The sequence below is a fragment of the Anomaloglossus baeobatrachus genome, chromosome 2 (assembly GCF_048569485.1).
Source record: "Anomaloglossus baeobatrachus isolate aAnoBae1 chromosome 2, aAnoBae1.hap1, whole genome shotgun sequence".
NCBI classification, from domain to species: domain Eukaryota; kingdom Metazoa; phylum Chordata; class Amphibia; order Anura; family Aromobatidae; genus Anomaloglossus; species Anomaloglossus baeobatrachus.
Genome location: NC_134354.1, coordinates 513,206,978 through 513,227,204, shown reverse-complemented (window position 1 = coordinate 513,227,204; position 20,227 = coordinate 513,206,978). Strand labels below are relative to the sequence as shown.

The 20,227-nt window shown below is 50.7% G+C and overlaps 1 protein-coding gene across 1 annotated transcript in view; it reads right to left on the bottom strand.

Annotated features, from left to right (window-relative positions):
- Positions 1-20,227, bottom strand: part of CEP97 (centrosomal protein 97) — a 90,491-nt gene that overhangs the window by 22,871 nt on the left and 47,393 nt on the right. Inside the window, exons 6-7 of the mRNA XM_075334294.1 lie at positions 1,089-1,255; positions 435-599 (exon numbers count right to left, since the gene is read on the bottom strand). Coding sequence (XP_075190409.1) covers positions 435-599; positions 1,089-1,255 — 332 coding nt within the window. The remainder of the gene's footprint in view (positions 1-434; positions 600-1,088; positions 1,256-20,227) is intronic.

The window sequence follows — 20,227 nt, the reverse complement described above, 5'->3', positions numbered from 1 at the left end:
AGCGATGTCACACAGCGGCCGCCCAATAGAAGCGGAGGGGCGGAGATGAGCGGGACGTAACATCCCGCCCACCTCCTTCCTTCCGCATTGCCGGCGGCCGCAGGTAAGCTGCAGGTCGTCATTCCTGAGGTGTCACATGGAGCGACGTGTGCTGCCTCGGGAACGATGAACAACCGGCGCGCAGAAGGAGGAACGATTTTATGAAAATGAGCAACGTGTCAACGAGCAACGATAAGGTGAGTATTTTTGTTCGTTAACAGCTCATACCTGTCACACGCTATGATATGTCAAATGATGCCGGATGTGCGTCACGGAATCTGTGACCCCGACGACATATCGCCCGATATATCGTAGCATGTGATACCGCCCTAACTTTACTAAATTTAGAAACAACGGTGTCATACAATTTGTATACAATATCATAAGACACATACCTTTGTTTACTTAAAATTTTCTCCAACTTGGCATCCTCCTCTGTTTGAAGGCCTTGTGCAGACGTCAGGGGACATACAGATGCCAAGTACTGCACTAGTGGAACATGCTGACCAGGCCGATATGATCTTCCCTTGCCTTGGCTGTAAAGCCATTCTGCTTTCAAGCTATGAAGGCAAGGAGTTAATACCTTAGTAAAATAACTCAAAAATTCACCAGAAGACAAACACAGGATGAGCCGTGACTGCTCAGTGCTAGCAGCACCTTGAAGTACTAAGGAGAGCAAAACTTATTAGGACATACACTACATAACCCCACAGAATGTATTATATAGAAACACTCTCTGTCAGCGATCGTCTGAGTTAAGGACCTCTATGAATCTGACAGGTTAAGTCAAAAAGTCTCTGCATATGTTACTCACTCACAGATAGGGTATTTAACTATGCACAGATCCCCATACATGGATAATGAAGAAAAGGAACCTCTTAATTGTCAGAAATATACCTTCTTTATGCATTTAATACATTAAGCATATTTACTAAAAATGTTTTAATATGCCATTATACTTGGATTACAAGTGTTAGGTTAAGAAGGTAAAATCTGTTGCCAATGTGTAAGTAATGGAGTTCAGCTCAATAATGTGTGTAGTATTTTACCTTTCTTTTTGAGAAACTATATATCCATCTAAAACTTTTAGGTTCAAGCACCAGCTGACAATATAAGGTCTGTAGTCAAAACCAGGTATAGATGGAGTGGCCATGACACAAGGATTGTTCATGATTGACAACTGTTCCAGGTCAGAGAGGCCTGCAAGAAAGGACACCTGGGGAAAAAGCAGAGCTGTATAAATATCTCCAACATCCGATTACGATATCAGTCTAGACTCGTGAATAGTCAAATTGCAACTCTAAAGGGTGCTTTACACGCTGCGACATCGCTAGCACCCGCCCACGTCGTTGGTGCGAACATTATCGCTACGGCAGCGTCACACTCACATACCTGTTCTGCGATGTCGCCGTGGATGCCGAACAATCCCTCCTTCAAGGGGGAGGTGCGTGTGGCGTCATAGCGACGTCACCAAGTGGCCGCCCAATAGCAGAGGAGGGGTGGAGATGAGCGGCCGGAACATGCCGCCCACCTCCTTCCTTCCTCATTGCCGGTGGACGCAGGTAAGGAGATGTTCGTCATTCCTGCAGTGTCACACACAGCGATGTGTGATGCCGCAGGAACGAGGAACAACCAGCGGCATGCACCACCAACGATATTATGAAAAGGAGCGACACGTCAACAATTTTTGCCGTTTTTGTGATCGTTGAGCGTCGCTCCTTGGTGTGACACGCTGCGATGTTGCTAACAACGCCGGATGTGCGTCACTAACGATGTAACCCCGACGATATATATCGTTAGCAGTAGCATAAGCAACATGCGGCCTGGCGTTATTATATTGAAAAACAGAATTAAAGGGAATCGGTCACCAGGTTTTCTCTATCACTTCATTGGGGGCAAAAAAGAGAATTTTGTTACTTACCGTAAATTCTTTTTCTTATAGTTCCGACATGGGAGACCCAGACCATGGGTGTATAGCTACTGCCTCCGGAGGACACACAAAGTACTACACTCAAACGTGTAGCTCCTCCCTCCGGGATATATACACCCCCTGAATGACAATCTAACCAGTTCAGTGTAAAAGCTGAAGGAGGACATCCACCCATAAGTAGAGATAGAGTAAAACTCGGAAAAACCGGAACCTCTGTCTACAACAACAGCCGGTGAAACACACGGAACAAGAACTGCCAACAGGCAACAGGGAGGGTGCTGGGTCTCCCATGTCGGAACTATAAGAAAAAGAATTTACGGTAAGTAATAAAATTCTCTTTTTCTTCATCGTTCCTTATGGGAGACCCAGACCATGGGACGTCTCAAAGCAGTCCATGGGTGGGAAATAAACAAAACTGAGAAGTAGGCAAAACCTAACTTCACAAATGGGCGACAGCCGCCTGAAGGATGCGTCTGCCCAAGCTCGCATCTGCCGAAGCATGAGCATGCACTTGGTAGTGCTTCGAAAAGGTGTGCAGACTAGACCAAGTGGCAGCCTGACAAACCTGCTGAGCCGTAGCCTGGTGCCTGAAAGCCAAGGAGGCACCGACAGCTCTGGTCGAGTGTGCCTTGATCCCCGGCGGGGGAGGCACCTGAGAACATTGGTAGGCATCGGAGATGGCCGACCTAATCCAACGAGCTAGGGTCGGTTTAGAAGCCGAGAGACCCTTGCGCTGACCCGTGGTTAGCACAAAAAGAGAGGTGCACCGCCTAAGAGCGGCGGTGCGTGACACATAGATTCGGAGCGCCCGCACCAAATCCAAGGTATGCAACGCCTTCTCAAAGCGATGCACAGGGGCCGGACAAAGGGAAGGCAATGAAATGTCCTGGTTAAGGTGGAAAGGACACACCACCTTAGGGAGAAAGTCCGGAGTCGGACGGAGAACCACCTTGTCTTGGTGAAACACTAAAAAAGGTGACTCCGAAGAGAGCGCAGCCAAATCAGAGACTCTCCTGAGAGAAGTTATGGCCACTAGAAAAACCACTTTCTGTGAAAGTCTAAACAAAGGAACCTCCCTAAGAGGCTCAAAGGGGGGTTTCTGTAAGGCCGTGAGGACCAGATTAAGATCCCAGGGATCCAAAGGCCGCCGGTAAGGAGAAATGATGTGAGATGCGCCCTGTATGAAGGTGCGCACCTGAGCCAGTCGGGCGATACGCCGCTGGAATAATACCGACAGAGCCGACACCTGTCCCTTGAGGGAATTGAGGGATAGTCCTAGCTGCAGACCGGACTGTAGAAAGGACAGGATGGTCGGCAAAGAGAACGGCCAAGGAGCATGGCCGGAAGAGCGACACCAGGACAGGAAAATCTTCCAAGTCCTGTGGTAAATCTTGGCCGAGGAAGACTTCCGAGCCTGAGTCATAGTGGAGATGACCTCAGAAGGAATGCCTGAAGCAGTCAGGACCCAGGACTCAAGAGCCACGCCGTCAATCTGAGAGCCGCAGAATTCTGGCGGAAAAACGGACCTTGAGAGAGAAGGTCTGGGCGGTCCGGGAGATGCCACGGCATTTCTACGGACAGATGGAGCAGATCTGGGTACCAAGCTCGCCTGGGCCAGTCCGGAGCTATGATTATGACCCAACGGCCCTCCATTCTGATCTTGCGCAGAACCCTGGGCAAGAGAGCTAGAGGGGGAAACACATAGGCCAGGCGGAACTGGGACCAATCTTGAACCAGCGCGTCCGCTGCGAAGGCCTGAGGATCGTGGGAGCGAGCCACGTAAACCGGGACCTTGTTGTTGTGCCGGGATGCCATTAGATCCACTACCGGAGTGCCCCACTTGCGGCAGATTGACCGGAACACTGCCGGATGCAGGGCCCACTCGCCGCTGTCCACGGTTTGACGGCTGAGATAATCGGCCTCCCAGTTTTCTACGCCTGGGATGTGGACTGCGGATATGGTGGACTTGGAGTCCTCCGTCCACTGAAGGATTCGTTGAACCTCCAACATCGCTAGGCGGCTGCGAGTCCCGCCCTGGTGATTGATGTAGGCAACCGCTGTCGCGTTGTTCGACTGGACTCGAATGTGCTTGCCCACCAACAGGTGGTGAAAGGCTACGAGAGCTAGAAGAACAGCCCTGATTTCCAGCACATTGATCGAGAGGGCTGATTCGGACGGAGTCCAAGTGCCCTATGCTCGGTGGTGGAGAAATACTGCCCCCCAGCCGGAGAGGCTGGCATCCGAGGTGAGGATCACCCAGGACGGAGTCAGGAAGGAGCGTCCCTGTGACAGAGAGAGGGGCCGAAGACACCACTGAAGAGAGCTCCTGGTCTGTGGCGACAGAGCCACTAGCCTGTGCAAGGAAGAGGTCCGCTTGTCCCAACAGCGGAGAATGTCCAGCTGCAGGGGACGCAGATGGAACTGGGCAAAGGGAACCGCTTCCATTGACGCCACCATCTGACCCAGCACCTGCATGAGGTGCCTGATGGAATGACGGCGGGGCTTCAACAGAGAGCGCACCGCCAGATGAAGGGACTGCTGTTTGACTAAGGGCAGCTTCACAAGTGCCGGCAGAGTCTCGAATTGCATCCCTAGGTACGCAAGTTCCTGGGTCGGGGTCAGAGTGGACTTGGGCAGATTGACAAGCCACCCGAATTGAACAAGCGAGGCGAGAGTGAGCGAGACACTCCGCTGACAGTCTGCACTGGATGAGGCCTTGACTAGAAGGTCGTCCAGGTAGGGGATTACTGCCAACCCCTGGAGATGCAGGACCGCAACCACTGCTGCCATGACCTTGGTGAAAACACGAGGGGCCGTGGCTAACCCGAAGGGGAGAGCCACGAATTGGAAATGTTCCTCTCCGATTGCAAAGCGTAGCCAACGCTGGTGTGAAACCACAATAGGCACATGCAGATAAGCATCTCTGATGTCGATGGATGCTAGAAAATCTCCTTGGGTCATTGAGGCAATCAGGGCCGGATTAAGGTTGGTGGGGGCCCCTGGGCAGAAAATCTGGTGGGGGCCCCATAACGTTAACATTTTTAGCCATAACAGTAAAGCGCGAACTGTAGCATTTAGATATAAATCCAATGAACATGTGCCTTATCCTGTTCTGCCACATTCAGATTTACAGTACTACAATACAGACACAGTCCAGGATCACTCACAGCTGTCCACTTACACACAGAAAGATCGAGGATCGCGCTGTTCCCTGCCGCCATCGGTGGCCCCTTGACACGATCACGGGAAGTCGATGGTTGCTATGGTAGCGGCGGGCCATGTAATGACCCCTGTTGCTATCATGACATATTTTCTGTCACAGTCGATAGAGCGCCGACTCACACAGGAATGCTGTATTTCTGCTAATCAGAGCTGTACAGCTCTGATCAACAGGGATGCACAAGCGATCAGACTGCTGATCCTTATAGCTCTCAAGGGGACAAGTAAAATAAATACAAAATGTAAAAAAATAAATAAAAAGTTCAAATCATGCCTCATTCGCCCCACTGAAAATAAAACAGTTAAAAAAATATACACATATTTGATATCTCAGAGTTCAGAAATGCCCGATCAATAAAAATATAAAATCAATTAATCAGATCGGTAAATGGTGTAGCGAGAAAAAAATCCAAATGCCAAAATTATATTTTTGGGTCGCCACAATTTTTTTAAAAAGATCCAATAACGGGCGATCAAAAAATAGCAACTTCATAAAAATTGTATAATTGAAAACACCAGCTCAAGATGCAAAAATATTAGGAGTCACTGAGCCTCACATCCCAAAAAATTAGAACACTACGGGTTTCAAAAAATGGCACCAAAAGCACATTTTTTTTTTAACAAACTTCTGAATTTTTTTAACACCCTTAGATAAAAGTAAGAGTATACCTGTTTGGTATCTATGAACTCGGCATCATACTGACATGGTAGTTTTACAATATAGTGAACATGGTGAATAAAATAACCCAAAAACAATCGTGCAATTGCACTTTTTTTGCAATTTTATCGCACTTGGATTTTTTTCCCTGTTTCCTAGTACAATATATGGTAAAACTGATGATTTCACTCAAAAGTACAATTTGTCACACAAAAAAATAAGCCCTTATATGGCAAGATTGATGGAAAAGAAGGGAATTTTGTTACTTACCGTAAATTCCTTTTCTTCTAGCTCTTATTGGGAGACCCAGACGATTGGGGGTATAGCTACTGCCCTCCGGAGGCCACACAAAGCACTACACTAAAAAGTGCAAGGCCCCTCCCCCTCTGGCTATACCCCCCCGTGGTATCACGGGTTCTCCAGTTTTAGTGCCAAAGCAAGAAGGAGGAAGCCAATAACTGGTTTAAACAAATTAACTCCGAATAACGTCGGAGAACTGAAAAACCGTTCAACATGAACAACATGTGTACCCGCAAACAACCAAGAAATCCCGAAGGACAACAGGGCGGGTGCTGGGTCTCCCAATAAGAGCTAGAAGAAAAGGAATTTACGGTAAGTAACAAAATTCCCTTCTTCTTCAGCGCTCTATTGGGAGACCCAGACGATTGGGACGTCCAAAAGCTGTCCCTGGGTGGGTAAAGAAATACCTCATGTTAGAGCTGCAAAACAGCCCTCCCCTACGGGGGTGTCACTGCCGCCTGCAGGACTCTTCTACCTAAGCTGGCATCCGCCGAAGCATAGGTATGCACCTGATAATGTTTGGTGAAAGTGTGCAGACTCGACCAGGTAGCTGCCTGGCACACCTGTTGAGCCGAAGCCTGGTGTCGTAGCGCCCAGGACGCACTCACGGCTCTGGTTGAATGGGCTTTCAGCCCTGAAAGAACCGGAAGCCCTGCAAAACGGTAGGCTTCCAGAATTGGTTCTTTGAACCATCGAGCCAGGGTGGCTTTAGAAGCCTGCAACCTCTTGCGCGTACCAGCGACAAGGGCATCGGAACGGCGTACGGGCGCCGTGCGGGAAATGTAGATTCTGAGTGCTCTCACCAGATCTAGCAAACGTAAATCATTCTCATACCGGTGAACCGGATGAGTGCAAAAGGACGGAAAGGAGATATCCTGATTAAGATGAAACGAGGATACTACCTTAGGGAGAAACTCCGGAATGATGCGCAGCACTACCTTGTCCTGGTGAAACACCAGGAAGGGGGCCTTGGATGACAGAGCTGCCAGCTTAGACACTCGCCGAAGCGATGTGATCGCAACGAGAAACGCCACCTTCTGTGACAGGCGAGAAAAGGAAACTTCCTTCAGAGGCTCGAAAGGCGGCTTCTGGAGAGCAACTAGAACCCTGTTCAGATCCCATGGATCCAACGGCCGCTTGTACGGGAGTACGATATGACAAACCCCCTGCGGGAACGTGCGCACCTTAGAAAGACGTGCTAGACGCTTCTGAAAAAACACGGATAGTGCTGAGACTTGCCCTTTGAGGGAGTCTAGCGACAAGCCCTTTTCTAACTCCTATTGTAGGAAGGAAAGAAAGATAGGCAATGCAAATGGCCAGGGAGACACTCCCTGAGTAGAGCACCAGATTAAGAAAATCTTCCACGTTCTGTGGTAGATCTTAGCAGACGTGGGCTTCCTAGCCTGTCTCATGGTGGCAACGACCCCTTGGGATAATCCTGAAGACGCTAGGATCCAGGACACACAAGCCACACAGTCAGGTTCAGGGCCGCAGAATTCCGATGGAGAAAAACGGCCATTGAGACAGTAAGTCTGGTCGGTCTGGTAGTGACCCCGGTCGGCCGACCGTGAGATGCCACAGATCCGGGTACCACGATCTCCTCGGCCAGTCTGGTGCGACGAGTATGACGCGGCTGCAATCGGATCTGATTTTTGCGCAGTACTCTGGGCAAGAGTGCCAGAGGTGGAAACACATATGTGAGCCGGAACTGCGACCAATCTTGCACTAAGGCGTCTGCCGCCAGAGCTCTGTGATCGCGCGATCGTGCCATAAATGCCGGGACCTTGTTGGTGTGCCGAGACGCCATTAGGTCGACGTCCGGCCCCCCCCCAGCGGCAACAGATTTCCTGAAACACGTCCGGGTGAAGGGACCATTCCCCCGCGTCCATGCCCTGGCGACTGAGGAAGTCTGCTTCCCAGTTTTCTACGCCCGGGATGTGAACTGCGGATATGGTGGATGCTGTGTCCTCCACCCACATGAGGATTCGCCGGACTTCCTGGAAGGCTGCTGACTGCGTGTCCCTCCTTGGTGGTTGATGTATGCCACCGCTGTGGAGATGTCCGACTGGATTCGGATCTGCTCCCTTCTAGCCACTTTTGGAAAGCTAATAGGGTAAGATACCCTGCCCCGATTTCCAGCACATCGAACTGAAGGGTGGACTCCTGCTGAGTCCACGTCCCCTGAGCCATGTGGCGGAGACAAACTGCTCCCCACCCTGACAGACTCGTATCTGTCGTGACCACTGCCCAGGATGGGGGCTATGGCAAAGAGGTGGGAATAAGCCACTATTGCAGAGAGTCCTCGGCCGTCAGGGAAAGGGAGACTTCCCGTCCAGGGAGGTTGACTACCCATCCCATTGGCGGAGAATGTCCCATTGCCGTTGGTGCAGATGAAACTGCGCAAAGAGAACTGCCTCGATGGCTGCCACCATCTTCCTTAGGAAGTGCATGAGGCGCCTTAAGGGGTGCGACTGGCCTTGAAGGAGAGACTGCACCTCTGTCCGCAGTGAACGCTGCTGGTTCAGCGGAAGCTTCACTATGGCTGATAGAGTATGAAACTCCATGCCGAGATACGTTAGTGATTGAGTCGGAGACAGATTTGACCTTGCCAAATTAATGATCCACTCGAAAGTCTGGAGAGTCTCCAGCGTAACATTCAGGCTGCGTTGGCATGCCTCGAGGGAGGTTGCTTTGACGAGTAGATCGTCCAAGTACGGAATCACCGGGTGTCCGTGAGAGTGCAAGACTGCTACCACTGCTGCCATGACCTTGGTGCCCACCCGTGGGGCTGTCGCCAGACTGAATGGCAGAGCTACGAACAGAAGATGTTCGTCTCCTATCACAAAACGTAGAAAACGTTGGTGCTCCGTAGCAATTGGCACGTGGAGATAGGCATCTTTGATGTCTGTTGAGGCAAGGAAGTCTCCTCGAGACATTGAGGCAATGACGGATCGGAGGGATCCCATCCGGAACCGCCTGGCGTTCGCATGCTCGTTGAGCAGTTTCAGAACCAGAACAGGACGGAAGGAACCGTCCAGTTTTGGAGCCACAAAGAGATTGGAGTACAAACCCTCGCCCTCGTTCCTGAGGGGGGACAGGGATCACCACTCCTTCTGCTCTTAGAGCGTCCACCGCCTGCAGCAGGGCATCTGCTCGGTGGAGAGGTGGGGCCGTTCTGAAGAATGGAGTCGGAGGACGAGAACAGAACACTGTCCTGTGCACGTGAGCACAATGTCCGTCACCCACCGGTCAGTGACCTGTGGCAGCTAAATGTCGCCAAAGGCGGGGGAGTCTGCCATCAACCGCGGATGCGGAGAGAGAGAGAGAGAGCTGAGAGTCCTGAGGAGACCGCCTTGGTAGCGGTTCCTCCGACTGCCTTCCTTGGGCGAGATTGAGCCCGGCCGGAATCTGAGCCCGTCTGAGGTTTTGTAGCCCTTTTGCACGAGGACAATTGGGACCTGCCGGAGCTTGGGAAGGACCGAAACCTCGACTGTACTTTTAGGACAGTATTAACAGGGTAAGTCGCAGTGCAGACATTGCGGGGTTACGGACGCCTCTGCGGTACAGATGTCCCTGCTCAAGGTCAGCTGCGCAAGAACAGCCGAAAAGGTTAGGTTGCCAATACGGCTGTGGATGCCGGAGCAACCGACACGCCGATAGCCTCCTAGACAGATTTCAACCAGAGTCCATCTGTCTGTGAATGGCATCTTGAAGTGAAGCCCCATCTCCAGTGCAACTATGGCTCTATATGCAAGCCTGGAGATTGGAGAATCCACCTTTGGACCCTGGGTCCAGCGCTGACCACGTCAGGGGAAAAAAAGGGATAACGTGTATCCTAAAAACGTTTGGAGAAGACGCTTATCTGGTAAGCGTGGTGTTCCTGGACTGCTTCTCTGAAGTCAGCGTGGCCAGAAAAATACTCAATATCTGCGTGAGACACTGAAAAGGAACTTCTCCTGTTCGTCTCCTATCTCCACTGGGGGAGCTGAGGGAGAAAGATCCAACCTTCCATTGATGGACGGTATAGGATCATTCCGTATGGCGTTACCACCCGGTGTATCCGGATTGAGAGCGATGTCAGTATCAAAGCCCTGAAGAGCTGCCTTTTGGTCAAGTAGATTGCCCATGGGTGCAAGTCTCTATATTATGACTACTCCGTCCCTGTCCATGGACAGGGTTGACAGGAGGTTTCTTTGGCCACAACTAGTAGAGCCCCGGCAGACGAAGTGCTAGAGACCCCGGCAGACGACGTGCTACAGGGGAGCATGCACACAATGGGACGGTGTCATGAACAGCATCCCATGTAGTAAAAACAGCACTGAAATCTGTGTTGCTTTTTTGCCGCTGCCGACTAGCTATCTAGAAGTATATAGCCAAGATTGGTGACCGTACATTGCAATGTATAGCATACAGGCATAAAGTACAAATGACCACTGCAGCACAAGCAATACAAGCAGCATAGAAGCCTGTGCCCTGGCACCCCTGCTCTTCTGCCGCTGTATACTAGTCATCTAGGGGAATATAGCCCAGAAGAGTGACCCTACAGTGCAATGTATAGCATACAAGCACAAGTACAAATGAACACTGCAGCACATGCAATCCAAGCAGCATAGAAGCCTGTGCCCTGGCACCTCTGCTCTTCTGCTGCTGTAGACTGGTCATCTAGGGGAATATAGCCCAGAAGAGTGACCATACAGTGCAATGTATAGCATACAAGCACAAGTACAAATGCACACTGCAGCCCATGCAATACAAGCAGCATAGAAAAAAACCTGTGCCCCAGCACCCTTGGTTTTCTGCTGCTGTAGTCTAGCCATTCCAGAAGAATATAGCTAAGACTAGCGACTGTACAGTGTAATGTATAGCATATCAGCATAAACACAAATGAACACCTCAGTCGTGCAAAACAAGCAGCCTAGAAAGCCTGTGCTTTAGCACACCTGCTTTCCTGCTGCTGATGTGTCGCTCCCCAAGCGGGCATATAGCGACCTATGTAGTTAAAAACAACACATGTATACACTGCAGTTATATCGTGGTCAGCACTATGTGTGCCTCTTACCGCCCGCCTATAAGCGGGTGTATGATCGCCACCGTCCTGCCTTGGAGCCGAAAGTCCGAGCTCTGCAGTAATGGCTGCCGGCTTCTTCCCCAGCTCGTGTGAGTAGGGGCGGGCCGTGGGCGTGCCCCCAAGGCAGAGCGGGAATCCGGCGTCCGACAGAGTGCAGTGAGAGGGCTGGAGCATGTAAAAAGGCTCCAGCCCTCGGCGCTGCTGATTGCTCAGCGCCTGTCCCCTTCCCTGAGTGACAGGGAGGGGGCGGGAACGAAGCGGCACTAGGCCGCAGAAGCCGGGGACTGGAGTTATAAGCGCCGCCGCCGTAAAAGCGCGGTCGGCGCCCAGTCCCCGGCGAACTACAAGTCCCAGCCGCGCCGCCGCTCCCGGAGCGTCCGGCGCGGTAGTTCCCAAAACACAAAGTCACTCAGCAAAGCTGCAGTGACTGTAACCCTTTACTGTCCCCGGCGCACTAGCACACCCAGCAAGTCTGGAGTGTGCTGTGCCTGTGTGTACGGGGACACAGAGTACCTGTAATGGTGCAGGGCCATGTCCCTGAACGGTACTCCAGCTCCGTATCCAGCAGGTTCAAATGGGTCTGTGGATGGAGCCCGGCGTCAGAGCTTTGAGGCCGGCAGGATCCCACTTCCTCAGAGCCCCTCAGGGGGATGTGGAAGGAAAGCAGCATGTGGGCTCCAGCCGCCGTACCAGCAATAGGTACCTCAACCTTACAACACCATCCAGGGGTGAGAAGGGAGCATGCTGGGAGCCCTATATGGGCCCTCTTTTCTTCCATCCGAAATAGTCAGCAGCTACTGCTGACTAAAATCTGTGGAGCTATGCGTGGATGTCTGACCTCCTTCGCACACAAAGCTAAAACTGGAGAACCCGTGATACCACGGGGGGGTATAGCCAGAGGGGGAGGGGCCTTGCACTTTTTAGTGTAGTGCTTTGTGTGGCCTCCGGAGGGCAGTAGCTATACCCCCAATCGTCTGGGTCTCCCAATAGAGCGCTGAAGAAATAAAAAAAGTCACGGCTCTCAGAAGAAGGGGAGAAAAAAACAAAAAAAAAACGGAAAATCGGGGTGAAGGAGTTAAATTTTGAGTACTATAATAGTATGACAAAATTTTATGAAGTCAATATGAATAACAAAACTGATATCTGTCAGTGAATGGCACTCAGCAATACGTCTGGCACATGTACATGGAAAGAACACATTAAACTCCGGGGGGGCATCATTTTACTGCAAGGGGTGTATGTAATTATACTCCAGGAGGCGGTTATATCACAATAAGGTAGTGTATGAATATACTCAAAAAGGGGATAATGATTATAGTCAAAGGGATGGGGGACATTATTCTATGATTATACTCCACTCTAGGGAGGGGGCGTGATTTTATGATTATACTCCATTAGTGAGGTGTTTTACTCTATTATATTGCAGGGGAAGGGGGGGAGCATTATTTTATGATTGCTCTCCAGGTGAGGGGAGTGTTATCCTATGATTATACTCCAGTGGGGGAGGGGGCATTATTGTATGATTATAATCTAGTGGGGGAGGGGGCATTATTGTATGATTGCAATCTAGTGGGGGAGGGGGCAGAATTATATGATTATAATCTAGTGGGGGAGGGGGCATTATTGTATGATTACAATCTAGTGGGGGAGGGGGCATTATTGTATGATTACAATCTAGTGGGGGAGGGGGCATTATTATATGATTATAATCTAGGGAAGGGGCTTACATTCTGATTATATGAAAAGGGAATAGTGTAATTAAGGAGGTGTAGGTAGGTTTAAACAATGATGGGTGGCAGTGACTATACTGCAATATGTAGCTCCTATGTAGGTCGTTCATACACACTTCACCTCTTGCAGTAAAATGACACCCCCCCCCCCCCAACTCCAGGAACAAAATGTACATCACTTGCAATAAAATGTCCCTGTCTCCACCTTTCATGTGCAGCTATATGCAGTTATTCCCCCTTACTGATTGCTCTGTTTTGGAGTTACTTGGAGAGCACTGTGGCCCCCTCTACACCCCCCTCCCCCTGCCCTGCTGAGTGACCTTACTCTCACAGCTGACATCGTCCTTCTATCACAGCCTGCATCTCTCATGGACGGTGCAGGCTCTAGCTGCATCCACAGCAGCAGAATGGCCGGTGACACATCAGAGACGATGAATTTCCCGCCCCCACAATCCTCTCGGGCAGATAGCAGCGGCAGAGAGGAAACTGAAAATCAAAATGACATCTGTCTCCCTGCACCGCCCCCCTCTGGAGCCTGGCGGACGGCACACTGTGCAACTGCACTACTCACATATAGATAAAGCCAGCTATGATCATGGGGGCCGCCAACACAGGGAGCCGAAGACAGCTGGTGGTGGGGGCCCCCTTGGAGGCTCTTGTGGTGGGGGCCCCTGTGCGGCAGCCCCGCCTGCCCTGCCTATAATCCGGCCCTGGAGGCAATGACCGATCTCAGAGATTCCATGCGAAAGCGCCGCACCTGAACATGCTTGTTGAGAAGCTTGAGATCCAGGATGGTCCGGAAGGAACCGTCCTTCTTGGGGACTAGGAAGAGGTTTGAGTAGAAACCTCTGAACCGTTCCCGGGCGGGAACCGGAACAATTACTCCGTTGGCCTGCAAGGATGCCACGGCCTGTGAGAAGGCGGCGGCTTTGGAGCAGGGGGGAGTGGACAGAAAAAATCTGTTTGGCGGGCTGGAAGAAAATTCTATTCTGTAGCCGTGGGAGATGATATCCCGCACCCACTGATCGGAGACGTGTTGAAACCACACGTCGCCAAAGTGGGAGAGCCTGCCACCGACCAAGGACGTTGCTGGCGCAGCCAGATAGTCAAGAGGAGGCTGCCTTAGTGGCAGCGGCTCCTCTGTTCTTCTGAGGAAGCGGCTTCGCGCGCCAGTTGGGTTTTCGATCCTTGGCTGAGGTAGTGGACGAAGCTGAGGGCTTAGAGGATGACCAGTTAGAGGAACGAAAGGAACGAAACCTCGACTGGTTCCTGCCCTGGACAGGTTTCCTGGTTTTAGTTTGTAGCGGGGAAGTACTCTTCCCGCCAGTAGCTTCCTTAATAATTTCATCCAGTTGTTCACCGAACAGCCGGGACCCAGCAAATGGGAGCCCAGCAAGGTACTTCTTAGAAGAAGCGTCTGCTTTCCACTCTCGAAGCCACAAGATCCTGCAGATCGCGAGAGAATTAGCGGAAGCCACCGCCGTGCGGTGAGAAGCCTCCAGAATGGCAGACATGGCGTAGGATGAAAAAGCCGAAGCCTGGGAAGTTAAGGCAACCATCTCGGGTATAGAGTCCCTGGCGAGGGAATGTATCTCCGCCAAAGAGGCAGAGACTGCCTTAAGAGCCCACACTGCTGCAAAGGACGGGGAGAACGAGGCTCCTGCCGCCTCATATACAGATTTGGCCAGAAGGTCAACCTGGCGGTCAGTGGGATCCTTAAGTGAGGTGCCATCAGCCACAGATACGACTGTCCGGGCTGAGATTCTAGACACCGGAGGGTCTACCTTTGGAGAGTGAGCCCACTCCTTAACCACTTCTGGTGGAAAGGGAAAACGGTCATCAGAACTACGCTTTGGAAAGCGTTTGTCAGGACAGGCCCTGGGCTTGGTAACAGTGGCCTGAAAACTGGAGTGGTTAAAAAAACGTACTCCTAGCTCTCTTAGGAGAGGTAAACTGGTGTATTTCTACCAGAGAGGCTTGTTCCTCTGACACTGGTGGATTGAGGTTCAGTACGGAGTTAATGGATGCAATCAAGTCACTAACATCCGCATCACCCTCAGATAAGTCAATGGGGTACATAGAGGTAGCGTCTGAGCCCACAGTAAAAGTATCCTCCTCGCCCTGCACCTCAGCTCGTGAATCAAAGCCGTGGGACGAGGAAGGAGAAGGGTCCCTGCGTCTCCGTTTAGGAGGACGGGGTCCTAAAACATGCTCTGAGAGCTCTGCAGAGCTCGGAGCAGCAGAGGCGCCCTGAGGAGGGGGCTGATGCATGGTCAGCAGAGTCCGGGACAGCTGTCCCATGGAGTCGGCAAAAGACTGGGAGATAGCTCTGGAAAAAGATGCTACCCAAGCCGGGGGTTCAGCCACCGGGGCCTGAGCAGCCGGGGGGACCCCTGAAGAGGCTCCAGGCTGAGGCACCACCATGTTAGAGCAGGCATCACAATGTGGATATGTGCTCGGTTCAGGCAGAATGAGCTTACATGCAGTGCATATAGAGTACAGCTTTGCAGACTTGCTCCTAGTGAGAGACATGCTGCTGAGGTGGAGGCTCTGCAGTAAAGAATACACTCCTATAGAATGACCCCCTGAGAGTGTATAATAAAGCCCACAACCAGAGGTTGTGGCTTACCAGACCGGTTTTGTGTGCCCTCCGGATTCCACAGCTCGGACCCCCAGTAGATGCAGAAGTTGCAGCAGCCAGCGCCGATCAGTGTGTGAACGCTGATAAAATGGCGCCGGAGTGAGGAGGGGGGGCGGGGTTTAGCCCAAGAGCGGGAATCCGGAGGGCCAAGGAGAGATACAGGGGAGGGAAACATCTCCTCAGAGAGGAGTGTCCTCCCCTCTGCTGAACGGCCGGTGGGCGGCGCCGCACTGTTCCCCTGCAAGACTGACATGCAGGGGGACTGAAACCGAAACTAGGCCGCAACTGAAGCCGGGGCCTAGATTTTGACATGCGGCCGACGAGCAGGCACCCTCGGCGCGGTTCTCAGGAAAAACCCAGAGAACCGGCCGGAATTCACAGCAAAGTCAAAAGACACACTCTCCCCTTAATAAATGTACCCGGGACCCCTGAAAAACGTCTCAATACTTAGCTTTTGAGACGCAGGGCCAGGTCCCTGGGGGGGGTTAAACGCTCCGTCCGGCAGGATCCTGACAGGGCTGCGGATGGAGACCGGTCTCCTGCAAGGCAGAGAGGACCGTGATGGCTCCCACTTCAAGCCAGAGCCTCAGAGGATGGTGAAGGAGCGCGGCATGTGAAGGCTCCAGCCTTGTAAAGTCAACCTTAACAGCACCGCCGACACAGTGGGGTGAGAAGGGACATGCCGGGAGTCCAGACTGGACCCGCTTTTCTTCCATATCTTTGAAATCAAAAATCTTAAAAATTAAAAATCAGAGAATGCATGTGTGTGTGTGACCTCCTGAAACACAAAGCATTGAACTGGTTAGATTGTCATCCAGGGGGTGTATATAGCCCGGAGGGAGGAGCTACACGTTTGAGTGTAGTACTTTGTGTGTCGTCCGGAGGCAGTAGCTATACACCCATGGTCTGGGTCTCCCATAAGGAACGATGAAGAAAGAAACCATGATTGTAGCAGTGGTTCAAGACCTTTGTCCATTATACAGTGAGTCAGACCCACCATCTACCATGGGCCACAAGGCAGATCGCAGTGAGCTCCAGTGACCACGGGCCACGTCATAACCTTAGCGTCTATGTCCATGACCGTAGTCAGCACTTAAAGGGAAGCGGTCACCAGATTTGGTGACTATAAGCTGCGGCCACCACCACTGGGCTCTTATATACAGCATTCTAACATGCTGTATATAAGAGCCCAGGCCGCTGTGTAGAACGTAAAAATGACTTTATAATACTTACGTAAATAGTCGGTGCGGTGCAGATGGGTGTCTCAGTTCTCTGGTACCGGCGCCTCCTCTTGGCCATCTTTGTCCTCCTTCTGAAGCCTACGTCATGTGATCTGCCCTGCTAAGGGCAGATCAAAGTGCGCCTGCGCAGGACCTCAATGCCCCCCTGTGTGCATGACGTAGGATGAGTCATGCACCCAGGCTTCAGAAGAAGGACAAAGATGTCCAAAAGAGGAGGCGCCGCACCCGGAGAACTGAGACACCCATCTGACCCATCTGCACCGCACCGACCGTTTAGGTGACTATTATAAAGTGATTTTTACGTACTACACAGCGGCCTGGGCTCTTATATACAGGATGTTAGAATGCTGTATATAAGAGCCCAGTGGTGGTGCCCACAGCTTATAGTCACCAAACCTGGTGACAGGTTCCCTTTAATTCTTCAGAAAGGAAGTAATTCAAAATGTTTAATTAGGACAATGAAATTCACCTGTTTTTTGGATACGCCTCTTATAGTATTTAAATAGCTTTGTTGGATGTACTTGTATTTCCAAGCCTTTCTCAAACACTGCATACAAGCCGAAACGCATCATATTGATGTATGAAATCATGGAAATTAAAATAAACTACTAAAAAGAAGAAAAGAAAAAAAAAATCTTTCCCTAGTTCCAGGATGATCAAAAGATTTGGGTCTACGGAGGTAACTTCCCGTCTCACCTAAGTAGTCTACCTCCTCACATACACCCTGTGGAAACTCCCATATCTGTTTCATTTTTTTTTTATTTACAAAGAGCTCCCGGTTTTGAAATCAGGTCATCGACTTTACCAAAGCGGGAAATTCCTCTTCTTCCCTTCCTCCTGACTTTCTTGCTCTCGGCCTTTGAGTCTGGTCTGTTCCTCAGTTTTATCCAGGTCAGATTTCTGCCCTTAATTTTTCTTGAAGGATTCTCGTATTCATTCTCAGTTAAGATTCCAGTAAGGCAGGCACACCGGGTAATCCCCTAGCAGCCCCTGTGGATCCTTAGGACTACTTTTAGTATTGAATGCTCAGTGCCCTCCATTTGCACCCATTTTAGGCTAGATTCACACTTGCGTTCAGCGCATTCCGTCACTATGGAGAATAGCACAGTCCGTTAACGCACTGCGCTATTCTCCATAGACTTGTATTGACGACGCACTGTAACGCAAGTGTCTGCGTTGCATCCGCTGGACAACGCAGCGTCGTTATTTTGACGCTGCGTCGGGCGGATGGAACGCAGCATGTAACGTTTTTCTGCGCTTGGCGCAGTGTCAAAAGAACGCAACCTGCAGGAATCCGTTAGGCGTCCGTTGTTTTTATAATGGACGCCTATGGTGGCGCATTCCGTTAGAATGCGTCATTTGACGGATTCCGTTAACGTAGCTGATTTTACACAACTGCGCATGCTCAGATGTGTAAAGTCAAGGAAAAAAAACTATAACGGATTGCGTTATTTTGTACGATCTGTAGCATGCGTTGTGCCACTATATGCAACGCATCCATTACATGCGTCACACAACGCAATGCTACGGATCCCTTCCAACGCAGGTGTGAAACTAGCCTAAAGCGGGCTTTACACGCTACGACATCGCTAATGCGGAGTCGTTGGGGTCACGGAATTCGTGACGCACATCCGGCCGCATTAGCGATGCCGTTGCGTGTGACATCGATTAGCGATTTTGCATCGTTGCAAAACAGTGAAAAATCGCTAATCGGCGACACGGGGGTCCATTCCCAATTATCGTTACTTCAGCAGTAACGAGGTTGTTCCTCGTTCCTGCGGCAGCACACATCGCTGCGTGTGACGCCGCAGGAGCGAGGAAGCTCTCCCTACCTGCCTCCCGGCCGCTATGCGGAAGGAAGGAGGTGGGCGGGATGTTACGTCCCGCTCATCTCCGCCCCTCCGCTGCGATTGGGCGGCGGTTCAGTGACGTTTCAGTGACGTCGCTGTGACGCCGCATGGACCGCCCCCTTAGAAAGGAGGCGGTTCGCCCGTCACAGCGACGTCGCCGGACAGGTAAGTATGTGTGACGGCTCTGGGCGATGTTGTGCGGCACGGGCAGCGATATGCCCGTGTCGCGCAACAGATGGGGGCGGGTACCCACAATAGTGATATCGGGACCGATATCGCAGTGTGTAAAGTAGCCTTTAGTCTTTCCTTCTTGCGCCATGGAAAACTTTTCTGGCAACGATTGCTTCCAGTCGCTCACATATATAGGTGTATAGTGTGTGTGTACGTGCGCATGTATTATACATACATAGACACACTCACATACACGCTATACACCCACACCCTCTCTGTAAAGCTCCCCACTAATCGGTTTAGTAGCGAAAGCAGCAGTCTACTTAATTGCGCATTGTCCTGACGATTCGAGGCAGCAGAGTGCTATCTTCATGACAAATTGGTGACAGCGGTGGGATATCTGTGTGACTCTCACCCCCTCAGCTGTTTGTGACAATATACATTATACACAGAAAGCGGTCAATCAGGAGTGTGGGTGCGGTTACAACATTCTGAATGCTGCTAAATCCAATTCCAAAACATTAAATATATATTTAGCTCTGTACAGTATCTGCCAAGCTCCACAGTAACCCAGGAAAAACAGCTGCCACCACCTATTGTTTTACAAGCCGATTGGACACCCATTAAAGATAGTGTATGGCTTCGGGGATGCGTTTTATAGAGCAAAAGGAACAAAACTATTACAATTTATATATTTAATCTAGAAAAGTAGGCAATGTTTATCAAAATATACAAAAGATGTTTCGAAGGGGAACAAAACATTACAATATATATAGTTATGTAAAATAAAGAGGATAAACAAAAGAAAAAAGTACTAAACCTGATCACACTGCAATTGCTTCAGAGCTTAGAGGGCGGTACTGCTGAGAAAAAAAACGGACAGAACCCTCAGCAAGTTGTACCTTCCAAGGACAGACAAAGGACCAAATCAAATTTCTGCTCTTTATTAGATCAAAGTTACACCCACATACCTCAGCTTGATGAGGTCATGTGAGAGCTTTTTGTGGGATGTCTAGGGAAAAAGGATGAGACCGCACTCTCCACCTTGCAGCCGAAAATGGACCCCTTGAAGCGTAATTAGACGTGAAACAGCCGTCGTCCGTGAGAGGGCCTGCACCCAGCTCCTTTACCCTGTACACTCACAGAATAAAGAAAATTTTCGGCTACAATGTGGAGAGTGATGTCTCATCCTTTTCTCTGGACTTTATACTGGATACCTTTTGTTTTCGTGACGTGCACCACCGGGCCATGGTTTCACGTAGAGTACCTGAGCGGACTCTCTCCTATGTGACACCTGTACAACTACTGCTTGGTAGTGTGGGACTTTTCTCTTTTGTTGTTATTCTTTTTGTGGGATGTGCTTGGCCCTTCAAAATTTTA